Raw genomic sequence first — 12,385 nt, forward strand, 5'->3', positions numbered from 1 at the left:
GGGGACTGTACTATCAATCTCTACACATCGACTTGACACCATGACCAATAGCACCAAACCCCCAATGAATGGTTTTTGCAATGAGACCCATCAAGAACCCTGTCTGTATGAGCCCATCGCAATCATAGGCATGGGCATGAGACTCCCAGGACGCGTCCATAACGCTACCGACTACTGGGACCTCCTTGTCAACGGCAGAAGCGGACGTTGCCGAGTTCCAAAGAGTCGTTACAACATCGACACCTGGTATGGCAGTGGAAAAGCTGCCCACGTTCCCAGCGAGTTTGGCTATTTTCTCGATGACATCAACCTGGCCCATGTAGACCCTAGCTTCTGGTCTTTCACAAAGCAGGAGGCCGAACTCATGGACCCCCGGCAACGTCTATTCCTCGAAGTTGCTTATGAAGCCCTTGAGAATTCAGGTTCCACGAGATGGAGAGGTTACGATGTTGGGGTCTACGTTGGAACCATGGGAGAAGACTGGAGTCAGCTTGAGTCTCGCGACAGTCAAAGCCTCCAACAGGTTCGCCCTGATGTGTATGGAGACTATATCATTGCCAACCGGGCGTCGTATGAGTTTGATTTTACAGGACCGAGGTAAGTCTCTTACCATGGTTTATCTCTTTATGATTTCTCACAACATCTCCAGCGTCGTTGTTCGAACTGCATGTTCCGCATCTCTTGTTGCACTGCATCAGGCATGCCAAGACCTCCACAGCGGAGACTGTTCATCTGCCATCGTTGGGGGTGTCAACCTCATCCTCAGCCCTAAGGACACCGTTATCATGCAGCAAAACGGAGTGCTGTCTCCGTCAGCAGCATGCAAAAGCTTCGACGCCGAAGCCGATGGATTCGCACGCGGTGAAGGCGTCTCTGCCATTTACATCAAGAAGGTGTCCGATGCAGTACGCGATGGCGATCCTATCAGAGCAGTTATTCGGTCAACCTGCACTGCGGGAAATGGCAGAACCCCAGGACTGACGACGCCGAACCCTGAAATACACGAAAGGCTCATGAGAAGGGGACACAAGATGGCTGGGATCACCGACTTGTCCAAGACCGCGATGGTAGAGTGTCACGGAACTGGTACTTTTGTAAGTTTATTGCAGGAACTCTCGAAGACATGTCAACTTGGCTAAGTAAACGTTTTCATGCTTAGGTTGGGGATCCCCTGGAAGTCAGTGCAGTGGCCAACATCTGGGGTGATCACGGCATCTATATCGGCTCAGTAAGCAATTGAAAGCCATGTAAAATCTTTCGAGATCGGTTACTTACAAGATCTATTAGGTCAAGCCAAACATCGGTCACGGCGAAGGGGCTTCTGGGCTCTCCAGTGTGATCAAGATGGTTCTGGCATTGGAGAACTCCACCATACCACCAAACATCAACTTCAAAACTCCTAATCCTCGAAGTAAGCTACATTGAAGTGCAGCACCACTGGAAGCAGTCACTAATAAAATTCTGACTTAAGTTCCATGGAAGAGTGCCAAACTCAGAGTTCCCACAGAGCCTGTACCCTGGCCAGCTGATAAAGATCAGCGGGTCTCAATCAACAGCTTTGGTATCGGTGGTTCGAACGCTCACGTGGGTTTTCGATTTGATGGATCTGGAATTTCTATCAGCTGACAACTTGGTTTCTGTAGGTGTTGCTGGAATCTGCCTCTTGCTTTGGCCTATCAACTTCCACCCTAACAAACGGCCTGAGCTCAGGGACTAACGTTCCAAAACACCAACTCTTGCCACTTTCCGCCACACATCCTGAGTCAATCAGTGTTATGGGCCGCAAGGTTCAGAATTATTTGAGTCACAAACCTGCAAGCTTGGGCGACGTCGCACACTCATTAGCATCTCATCGAGAGACACACCCATATCGAGCTTTCTGTGTGACCGACGGCAGCAGTTCCTTTCAGATTTCATCAGTTGTCAAAGCAACAACGGCCCCGCCAGATGTAGTCTGGGTCTTCACGGGTCAAGGGGCCCAATGGGCTCAAATGGGCAAAGAACTTCTAGAGCAAGAGGGGTTGTTCAAAGACGGGATCGATGCCATGGATGGAGTTCTTGCAGGTCTTCCAGATCCTCCACCATGGACACTACGAGGTTGGTATATCTACGAAACTTGCTGGAATCCCACTGATAATCTGAACCTCTCAGAATTACTATCTGCCCCGAAAGGAGAGAGTCGCCTCCATGAAGCAGAGTTTTCGCAGCCATGCTTGGTTGCGATTCAAGTCGCGCTCGTCGATTTGCTTCGCTCATGGGCCATTGCGCCAGCTGCAGTAGTGGGACATTCTTCGGGCGAGACCGCTGCTGCCTATGCGGCTGGTGCAATTACAGCTGAAGAGGCTATCTTGATCGCCTATCACCGTGGTCAGATCACTCGTCTCATAAAAGCTGCACGCAATGGCAGCATGGCAGCAGTTGGTCTTGGCAGAAAACAAGTTGGGCGGTTTCTTCGCCCAGGTGTCATCATCGGCTGTGACAATTCTCCGTCAAATGTCACTCTGTCGGGCGAGAGCGATGTTCTTGAGGAGATTCTTCTGGAGCTCAGCTCTAAGCACCCAGATGTTCTCGCCCGGAAGCTCCGCGTTGAGTGCGGATACCACTCTCGTGAGTTCATGTTACACCGCTCCTGGTTTCGTATCGTGATCGCCCGACTAATGTCTACCACAGATCATATGAAGACTGCCGCCGCAGATTTCACATCCCGTCTGGAGGGACTGCTTCAGAACAAGGAGCCACGAATCCCGTTCTATTCGTCTGTGACAGGAGAGAAGAACACAGACATGTCTCACACATATTGGGTCCATAACGTCATCTCGCCTGTTCTGTTCAATACAGCGGTACAAGGAGTCCTAGACGATTTCAAATCCCCAGTTTTCGTCGAGATTGGCCCTCACTCCGCCCTTGCCGGGCCTATCCGTCAAATCCTGAACTTCAAAAACATGCCTGCCCAATACATACCGACGCTGGTGCGCAATCAGGATGCCATTTCAGCCGTTCTGAAGACTGGAGGGGAGCTCTGGGTGGCCTGCATCAATATTAACATGGCTGCCGTCAATCCACCGGGACAGTTTCTAACAGATCTTCCGACATATCCATGGCGCTACGATGAGGAGTATTGGAAAGAAAGCAGAATTTCTCGCAGTTGGCGCTTCAGGACATTCGATCATCACGAACTTCTCGGCTCTCGCGTCGAAGAGATTTCGGACGCCTGCCCCGCTTGGAGGTGTATTCTACGGCTTGAGGATGTTCCATGGCTGCAAGAACACGTCATCCGGGACAACATCACACTTCCTGCCTCTGGTTTCATTTCTATGATAGGAGAGGCTCTGAGGCAGCTTCACGGGTTCGTGGACTTTACACTGGAAGCTGTGTCCATGGAAGCAGCTTTGGTTCTCGATGAAAAGCCAGTCGAGGTTGTGACGATACTCAATCCGTCAAAGTCAAAGACTTCGAGCAAGAAGAGCGTTTACGATTTCTCAATATCCTCACTTGCAGATGGGAGTGAAGTATGGGTCAGCCATGTCTTTGGCCAGTGCAAACCCGGCTCAGATCGGAGGCATGCTGTCCCTGACATGCCTATCCTACCACGTAAAGCTTCAGCAAATTCATTCTACAACACTTGGAAAAGACATGGTCTGAACTACGGTTCCAACTTTAGGGGCTTGTCCAACGTCATTTCACATGTTAGGGAAGCCAAGGCTTTTGCAACACTGGATGGCAAGCTCGCAGGCTACACCAATTCGCCCTATTCGATTCATCCAGTTACTCTCGACACAAGCATGCACGTGGCAATGATATCCGAGGCCCATGGCCTGGAGCGAAACTTCCAAGGTCTAGTTGTTCCCACTTACATCCAAGAGGTGTATGTTGCTCGACCAACCGGACAGATCAATGTTGTCGCTAGTGCCGATAATGAGGCTGAAGTAATTGCCAAGAGCAATATTGTTGGAATTTCCGATGGACAAGTCGTGATCAAGATCTCTGGCTTAGAGGTCACTCAACTCTGTGGAGTTACCAGTGACCAAGAAGCAGATGATCCTCACGCTGGTGTCGTTTTGAAGTGGATGCCAGACATTAACTTCACGAAGCTGACTCAACTATTCCGCCGTCGGGAAATGGATGCCAGTTTCAACATTTTGAATGAACTGGTTTTGGCCTGCATCGTTGATCTGAGAACTCAGCTTCAGTTTCTTCCTGCTACGCAACCTCACTTTGTGAACTACAAGAGTTGGCTTGATGCGTCATATCGCAAGGCTATGACTGGGCGGTACGCAGATGTCCTCAACGCTTTCGACATCGCAACGATGAATCACAAGGCGAGGCTCGAGTCTATCGGTAAAATGGCAGAGTCTTGCAAGCGGACTCCTGCGTTGAACGCCTCTGTGTCGATCTTCCACGTGCATACCTTTGGCGCAGACTGCTTCTCCGGATTGCCCCATGCGATGAAGCCACTCGCACAGCCCAGCCATTTCGATGGAGTTGCCAACCTCATAGCTGACGTAGACTTCACCGACTTTGTTCGACTTCTAGGGCACAAGAACCCAGGGTTGAGAGTTTTACACATAGGCGCGAGAGAGAGCGATGACTTGCTATCGAAGTTATTGTGTTCCTATGACATCAACTTTCCATATGGTAGCTACGTTTATACCGGGGCTTTCTCAAAACCGCCGAATTCTTTGAGAAACCGTTTCGAGTCAGCACCGGCTGTTACCTACAAGCAGTTCGTGATGGACGTAGATCTATCATTGCAGGGCTTCTCGGAAGAATCATTCGATCTCATCATCTCCGAACCTACGCTATCCTCTTTCTCGAACGTCTCCATAATCAACATGCGAAGACTGCTTAGTCCGCGAGGTCATCTGATTCTTCAACATGCGAACCCCGAATCCAACCTTCTTCGATTCGCATACGGGCTATCTACTAACTTCGATTTCGGCTACGGCTCCCTGGGCAGTCCTGACATATTGCTGAATCAACTAAGTCACGCTGGCTTCGACAATGCCTCAACCTTTACCTTCGCAGGAGAGCATGGTAGGGTCACTGTCGCCACACCATTTGCTGACTTCCCAAAAATGAGCAAGGCCAGCATCATCTGTCAAGACCCAAGTCATCATCTGGTTGTTGCAGCAACAAGCAACTTAGAATCCCGCGGTATTTGCCCACAGTTCTTTTCCCTTGGGCAGGAGCTGCCCCATGGTCAGGCCGTCGTGTGTTTGTTAGATCTGGAAGGCCCCTTCCTTCATGACATGGATAGCATCCAGTGGGAAAACCTTAAGAAGTCTTTGTCTTCTGCGCAGGATGAGAGATTCCTTTGGATCACTGCAGCCTCTCAAATTCAATGCAAAGACCCAAGGTACTCTTTGACACTGGGTGTGACCCGCAGCATCCGGAGAGAATTGTCGATTGACCTGGTCACCCTTGAACTGGAATCTTACGACGGTAGCGGATGGAATGCCATGACCACTGTCTTCGAGTCTCTTGGCGACCGAAGCAGCATTGACGGCACTAAGGCGGATTCTGAATATGTCAGCTCCGGGGGGTTGATTCAAATATGTCGGTTCCATTCTGTCAAGGTTTCCGACGACCTACGCCAGCGATGCGAGGGTGCACCCAAGGTCTTGAGAATGAAGAAGCCCGGAATTTTGCAATCTTCAACATGGGAAGAGTCAGAAGCCACGACGCTGAGCGACGATCGTGTGGAAGTCTCAGTGAAAGCTGTTAGTCTGAACGCAGAGGTACGTCAACTGAAAGATCCAGAAATGACTTGAAAGGCTCAGAACACTGACCAGCATTTTAAGGACTCAAAATTCTCATCGGGTCACTTAAAAGACAGCAGTAGCGCTTGCGCCAAAATTGGCCTTGAAGGTAGTGGTGTTGTGACAGCTGTCGGGCCAAAGGCCTGTCGATTCCGAGTGGGTGATCGTGTTGCGTTTAACCTCTGTAGCTCCTTGGCCACCACAATCATCGTCCCGGAGTCTCTTTGTGCAGATATTCCACACGAAATGACATTTGAAGAGGCTGCTTCGTATCCTTACTCTTATAGCACGGTGCTTTATGGACTTATGGAGCTTGGCAGGTTGAGGAAGAACCAGGTAGGCTCTTCTTGTCGAGATAAGCACATCGTTACTTGGGCATCTGCTGACTCTCTAGACTCTTCTGATTCATTCAACGCCAGGTGCTCTTGGTTTAGCTGCTATCCAAGTCGCAAAAATGGTCGGTGCAGAGGTAAGCTCCATTCGTCCATCCTCGCGCGGACCTATTTGGGATGAAAGCCTGACTGAACTCTGCCCCAGATGTTCTGCACGACGGAGAATGCGACACAAGCCCGATATCTGCAGAAGTTGTACGGTATTCCGAGCAACCGTATCTTAAGCTCCGATATCACCTCATTGGTGCCTGAGATCCTACACGAGACAAATAGCCGGGGTGTGGACATCGTCTTCAGCACGCGTCCTGAATCTATGCAGGAGAGCTGGGCATGTCTCAAGCCGTTTGGAACGATGGTACAAGTACGACATGGTGGAGATCAAATGGCGGATACTTTGAAGAGTTGCCGCAACCGAACTTTGGTGAACATTGACCTCGAGGAAATGAGAGTTCACCAGCCCGAGGAGAGTACTCGGTAGGTCCTTGTTCCAAGACCTTAGTCTTGAGATCTTCCACATCCAAAGTTTGACTCACTAACATGAGACCTTGCAGTCTTCTGGAGCAGGCATTCTTGTTCCACAAGTTTGGACTCAATAAGCCCTCGCAGCCCATTACAGTCTTTCCAGCTTCTGACATACTGTCAGCTTTCAAGTACTTGCAAAGTGAAGGGCGTATCGGCCAAGTTATTATCAAGATGCCCGAGAGCAACATAGAGCTCCAAGCTCTTCCCTTACGACGAAGTTTATCTCTCCGTTCGGATAGAACCTATGTCATCGTCGGCGGTCTTGGAGGATTGGGTCAAGCCACCGGAAGATTCCTCATCGAAAAGGGGGCTCGTCATTTGATATTCTTTTCCAGATCTGCCAAAGATGTCGCCCACTCAGCATATTTCAAGGAGCTTGAATTTCTAGGCTGCACGGTTCAAGCCGTTTCTGGTAGTGTCAACGAGATGACGGATGTGGTGAGGATGGTTGACTCAGCAACTACTCCAATTGCTGGGGTGTTACACGCTGCAATGGTACTTCAGGTATGTCCTATTTCTGGCATTTTCTGATTTCTGGATAAATACTTACTACGCCCCAGGATGTTCACTTCGCCGACATGACTTTTGAGCAATGGCAGACTGCCGTCTCACCAAAAGTACAAGGAACTTGGAATCTCCACTACGCTCTCCAAGCACAGAGAGATCCTCTTGACTTCTTCTTTCTCTTCAGCTCCCTCTCGGGTTTGGGAGGACAGATTGGACAGGCCAATTATGCTGCTGGGAACGCATTCCTCGATGCGTTTGTTCAGTACCGGCATTCTCAGGGTCTAGCATGTTCTGTACTTGATATTGGCATCATGGAAGACATCGGTGTTCTTGCCAGGGAGACCAATCGCCTCGAAGCTCTTCGCTTAACTTCTCAGCATTGCCTTCATGAACAAGACCTCCTTGATGCCATGGAGTTGATGATTGAGAGATCTCAAGCGAAGAAGAGGACTCATACGCAGCCCTTATTGCATTCGATGGAAGGCTACTCAAATTCGAGTCAGCTTGCCATCGGAATGCGGTCTTCGTCTTCCATAAACAGAACTGGTTGGCAGCAAGATCCACGGGCCGGATTCCTAGCAAAGACTGTGTCTGTAGACGGTCCTATCGATCAGCACACATCAGAAAGTATTCTGAAAGATTATCTTCAGAGATGTGTGTTAGATCCCTCGCAGCTGGAATCAGACGAGGCGAAACACTTCCTGGCTGGGGAGATTGGTGCAGCATTGCGGGGCTTCATGATGCGACAAGATGAGGACTTCGACCTGACAATGCCGCTGCAAACGGATTCCTTGGTCACAGTTGAGCTTCGAAACTGGCTGAGACAAAAAGTTGGTGTAGTCCTCAATGTTCTCGAGATGAAGAGTGCAGCGAGTGTGATTGCGCTGGGTGGCTTGGTGGCGATGAGACTTTCGGCCGTGTACAGAAATCGTGTGCAAGATGTGGGCATCAGTTGAATAACGAAATTTATTCAAGGTTGAGGTTGGGCTGCTTCAGGAGGGTCTCCTATCTCAGGCACGGAAAAGAAAAGTTACTCCGAAGTTTTTGTTCGATTGCAAGACACTCTCGTTCTAAGATGAGAGTCTCTGCCAGTTACTTCAAATGATTACCATATTCCGTCTAGTCACTGCAAGGTGAGGCGGTCATGATTATCAAAGTAGTTGATGTTGAGATTTGGGGGGCATGGGGTCGGGAGCCGTGCCTAGACATCAACGCTTCACTACAACGAGAATCGACACTCGCTGTGGGTAATGGCGTAAATTTGTACGAGAATTGTTGCTCAGATTCCTACTTACAAGTGATTTTGATCGTGTACACCGCCCCCGGAGAGACCGGGACGGCGGGTCGGCCCTTTGGGAAATAATAAAATAAACTTCCACACTTGATAGAAGATGCCTGAGAATCCATTGCTCGTCACAAAGTTTGACCGGCTGATGGTTACAATTGAGCTCTGGCTATTAATCTCCCATCTCCATAATAGACTTTGTGATATGAGTCTATGAGTGATGTGGCGAATCATACGGTATACTACTTGATCATTGACCAATACGACGCTCAGCCCTTCGTAGGCCCCAGCCGCTCACTTGAAAGCAAATGCTATGAGGCCGACTGATTATATAAAGTACATAGACTAGTCGCACTGATCAGTGACACCAGTCTGCTTCGATCTTGAGAGAAGTGAACATTGACATAATCAAATGACTCGTCACTTTTTATTCTTTGCGGTCCTTTGTTGGATCGCTACCCATTCGGCCATGGCGGCTAGGGTAGCGGTTGTCTTAACGGATTCGAAAATGGACGACAAAGCCGGCATTGCTGTCGCACTTATGAAAACCGATATCAAGAACCCTGTGAAACCTCAATACGACCGCGTTATCTTAGTCTTTACAGGCGCTGAAGAACGCAGCAAGATGGCCCTTGCGATGTCCGATTATCTTAACCGCGCTGAGAAGCATCAGCCTGCCTTACCAGCTGGGTGGGAAACACGAACTGCATGGTTTCAGACAAAGACCAACGTTCTGGGCCAGGCAGCGCCCCACGAAAGCTGGTACAAGAACCTTCGACCTACCAAAGATCTCCCCGTGGCAACTGGAGAGTCTTTAGCAGCAGAAGTCGCCAGGGTTGGCAGAGGTTCTTTCGTGGACGTCTTCCAGGTCGCGCCCTGCGAAGATAATGATGTCTGGGATTTCATCAATGCATTACCCAATATCAATGTCTACCATCTCTTCTTTGGTTATAATTCCCGACAAGGTATCGCCACCGACGATATGACCCGAGCGAGTAGACTAGCTCTATCACAGAGGCAAGTTCAGTTTCACAAGACCCTACAGGCCCGCCTCAGCGACAAACATCCCAGCGCTCGGGTGATCTTTACCCAGAACGTCCCATCCTTCGCCAACGCCGGAGCCGGCTCTCAGGATCTGTCTTGGTGTAGGAAGTATTTCCCTGAGGAAGACATCTTAATGGCGCTGCGGGATCCTTTCTGGACCGGCCTCATCACCCTAGCCAACAAGTACGCAGAAAAAACGACGAAACTCCAGCAGATACCCGCTTCACCTGAGGAATTCATGACTCAAGTCGTGTCTGCTCGATTGAAGGAGACAACTCTGCGAGTACAAATTCTGAAGATGCTGGAGAGTGCTGTTTCAAATCAACAGTTTGCACAGGACTCGCCAAGATGTAAGTTATTATTAGTCGTCTTTCGAAAGGACTAGATCACTAACACTCTTCTGTTAGCTTATTCTCGTGTTCGCGACATCTTAGTTGAGGAGTTCACCGGAAAGCCAGCACCAACTTTGGAACTGGGAGACGCAAATCACATGGCGATCGTCTTGCAGTATCTTGACAACGAGACCAAGGACCACAATAGTTACGCAATGAGACTTCTGCCGGCCTTGTGTGACACTAGTGAGGAAAACCCCACTCAACCTCCCCGGGTCTCAGCAGGAGCGCCGGCTGCTCAAAGTCCAGATGGATGGGTTCTTGCAGGGTGTGATATCCAAGACACGAGAGGATATATAGAGGGGCTATTCCAAGAGAATGCACTGCCGTGAATGACTTTATGGCGAGGACATAATACTAAGGTAGCATGGAATATTATTCCCACGACAAATCCAAAACCAGGAATTATAAAGCCGCCAATGCGCAAGTGTGTAACATCCATATATATATTCTAGGACTTTCTCTGAGACTCTACATCTTGTCATGGAGCGCGAACTTACTCTTCCCCCTTAAAGCATTGCCATACTTGAAGAACAGCCATGGGAAGGGCATCATAGCAACTGTAAGGAATGCAAGAAGACTTGTTGCCCACTGGTGACCGAGTCTGTCATACATCTGCACGCCAAATAATGGAAACGCAGCTGAAATCGTACAGAGTTAGAGAACTGGAAGGCTCGTGGCTTATTGAGAAAACAAGACTTACCAGAGAACAGGCACCTAGTCAGTCCATTAGACGCCAGTGCCGATGCAGAATACTTTGCATACGCATCAATCTGAAAGTGTGGTCAGTAAAAGAAACTCTTGAGATAGAGGGACACATCTTCAACGTACGAGGAAGGTATAAATACCAGTAAAGGCTAGAACCGTTCTGTAGCATTGGACCGATTAGCTTTCATCTGACAAAGAACTTCCTTGTCTCCGATGAGATGATAAGTGTGAAGGAATGAGAGAATTTAGGCCTCTCCAATAAAATTTTGCATGTTCGTTGGAGTCAATAGACTTACCCGCAGCCGAAGACGCCGGAGCCGATGATTGGTACTATCCAATGGATATTGGGACTTATCGTCCAGCCGAACCAGAATAACCCGATCGGTATCAGGAACCCGCCCAACATAGCCGGCGGTAATCGGAACTCCGGCTCACTAGTCCCGTGCTTCTCCACAAGTCGCGTGCGGATGTTGGACCAGACTGGTGATGATGCTGCAGCCAAGCACATGCCTACAATAATGCCAAGGAATGTAAGACCACCTTGCCATAGGTTCATCCCATACTCCGTTCGGAAGAGGCGCGGGAACGCCAGGAAGAACAAGTACAGTATAGCCAGTAAGATTGCCGAGTATACGTTAAGGCAGAGGCACATAGGTTCCAAGAAGTTGAACTGTAAGGGTCGTAGCATGGAGGCTGCTATGATGGAAGCCTTCGACGGCTGAACATCTCCGCTCTTCTTCTCCATCGGCGCTCTATACCGGTCATCGCCAGTTTGCTGGCGGAGGTGCTTGGCCTTCATGTATAACCTGATTGGATGAAAGGTCTCGGGCGTGAAAAATACAATAATGGCCATCAAAATCGAAGACCAGATGATCATGATATAATAGGTCCATCGCCAATTGATGTTGTAGTTGATGAATCCGCCGACTATTGGGCCCACGCAAGGCCCCATGAACGGCACTAGCGACACAAGAGACATGGGGTGTTGGATTTGGTGTGGTAGGAAGATGTCGCCCACGGTCCCTCCTGACACTGAGAGGAAGGTACCGCCAAAGGCACCACTGAAGAATCGAGTAACCAGTATGGTTTGAATGTTCTTTGCAACTGCTGATGGAATTGTCGAAAGGATGAAAAGAGACCATGTCCCGAGGTAGATGGGACGTCGTCCGTAATACTCACTCAAAGGACTGATCATTGGTGGCCCGAAGGCAATACCCAAGAGGAACGTTGACAGTCCGAGAGTGGAGACAAGAGATGATGTGCCAAATTCGGCATTCATCTGGGTGTATGTGGATGTGTATGCTGAGCTAGTGCAGGTACTGGATGATCCGATGGTCAGTATCAGCTACATTTGGAATAGACTAGAGGCTGCCTTCGGGGCGTTCTACTTACACGCAAATCGTTACATTGCACAGTATTGTAACGATGGTCCACTTCCGAAACAGTGACATGCTGTGTGGGCAAAAAGGGTCGTCGATCCCATCAAAAGATACCTCGAAGGAATCCCGGTCGGTGGGTGGCCATGCCGAAGGCACGGAATACTTCTCGGCGTCATCGCCCGACTGGGAGTCGTAATTATCGCTGTCCATCTGAGCGAGACCTGAGAATTTCGTGGTTGTCAATACTGGGAAGAGAGTTCAGACGCAAGATATTCAAGCCGCTGATGTTCTGAACTGAACATAGTATGAATCGCTAGATAGGGCAGGCCCGACGGTCATTGCTTCGGTAGGACACGGAGCCTGCTTCCTTTTGAGGACGAGCAACCACGAGAACAAA

At 49.5% G+C, this 12,385-nt stretch overlaps 3 protein-coding genes across 3 annotated transcripts; 2 read left to right on the forward strand and 1 right to left on the reverse strand.

The window, feature by feature from the left end:
- Positions 1-40: 40 nt before the first annotated feature.
- CPAR01_04762 (beta-ketoacyl synthase domain-containing protein) lies at positions 41-8,136 on the forward strand (the record flags this gene model as incomplete). The annotated part of the gene is made up of 11 exons (XM_060489042.1): positions 41-597; positions 650-1,094; positions 1,160-1,228; positions 1,288-1,411; positions 1,472-1,584; positions 1,644-5,738; positions 5,793-6,095; positions 6,154-6,228; positions 6,297-6,625; positions 6,703-7,177; positions 7,234-8,136. The coding sequence occupies 11 exons, from the start codon at positions 41-43 to the stop codon at positions 8,134-8,136; spliced, it is 7,488 nt and encodes a 2,495-aa protein (XP_060353248.1).
- Positions 8,137-8,973: 837 nt separating this feature from the next.
- On the forward strand, positions 8,974-10,233 carry CPAR01_04763 (uncharacterized protein; the record flags this gene model as incomplete). Its single annotated transcript, XM_060489043.1, has 2 exons — positions 8,974-9,859; positions 9,917-10,233. 2 exons carry the CDS (start codon positions 8,974-8,976, stop codon positions 10,231-10,233), a joined length of 1,203 nt encoding a protein of 400 aa, XP_060353249.1.
- Positions 10,234-10,372: 139 nt separating this feature from the next.
- Positions 10,373-12,198, reverse strand: CPAR01_04764 (uncharacterized protein; the record flags this gene model as incomplete). The annotated part of the gene is made up of 7 exons (XM_060489044.1): positions 10,373-10,542; positions 10,605-10,618; positions 10,667-10,674; positions 10,733-10,769; positions 10,906-11,954; positions 12,002-12,061; positions 12,103-12,198. The coding sequence occupies 7 exons, from the start codon at positions 12,196-12,198 to the stop codon at positions 10,373-10,375; spliced, it is 1,434 nt and encodes a 477-aa protein (XP_060353250.1).
- Positions 12,199-12,385: the final 187 nt, after the last annotated feature.

Source organism: Colletotrichum paranaense, assembly GCF_030867605.1.
Source record: "Colletotrichum paranaense strain IMI 384185 chromosome Unknown Scaffold_3.1, whole genome shotgun sequence".
NCBI classification, from domain to species: domain Eukaryota; kingdom Fungi; phylum Ascomycota; class Sordariomycetes; order Glomerellales; family Glomerellaceae; genus Colletotrichum; species Colletotrichum paranaense.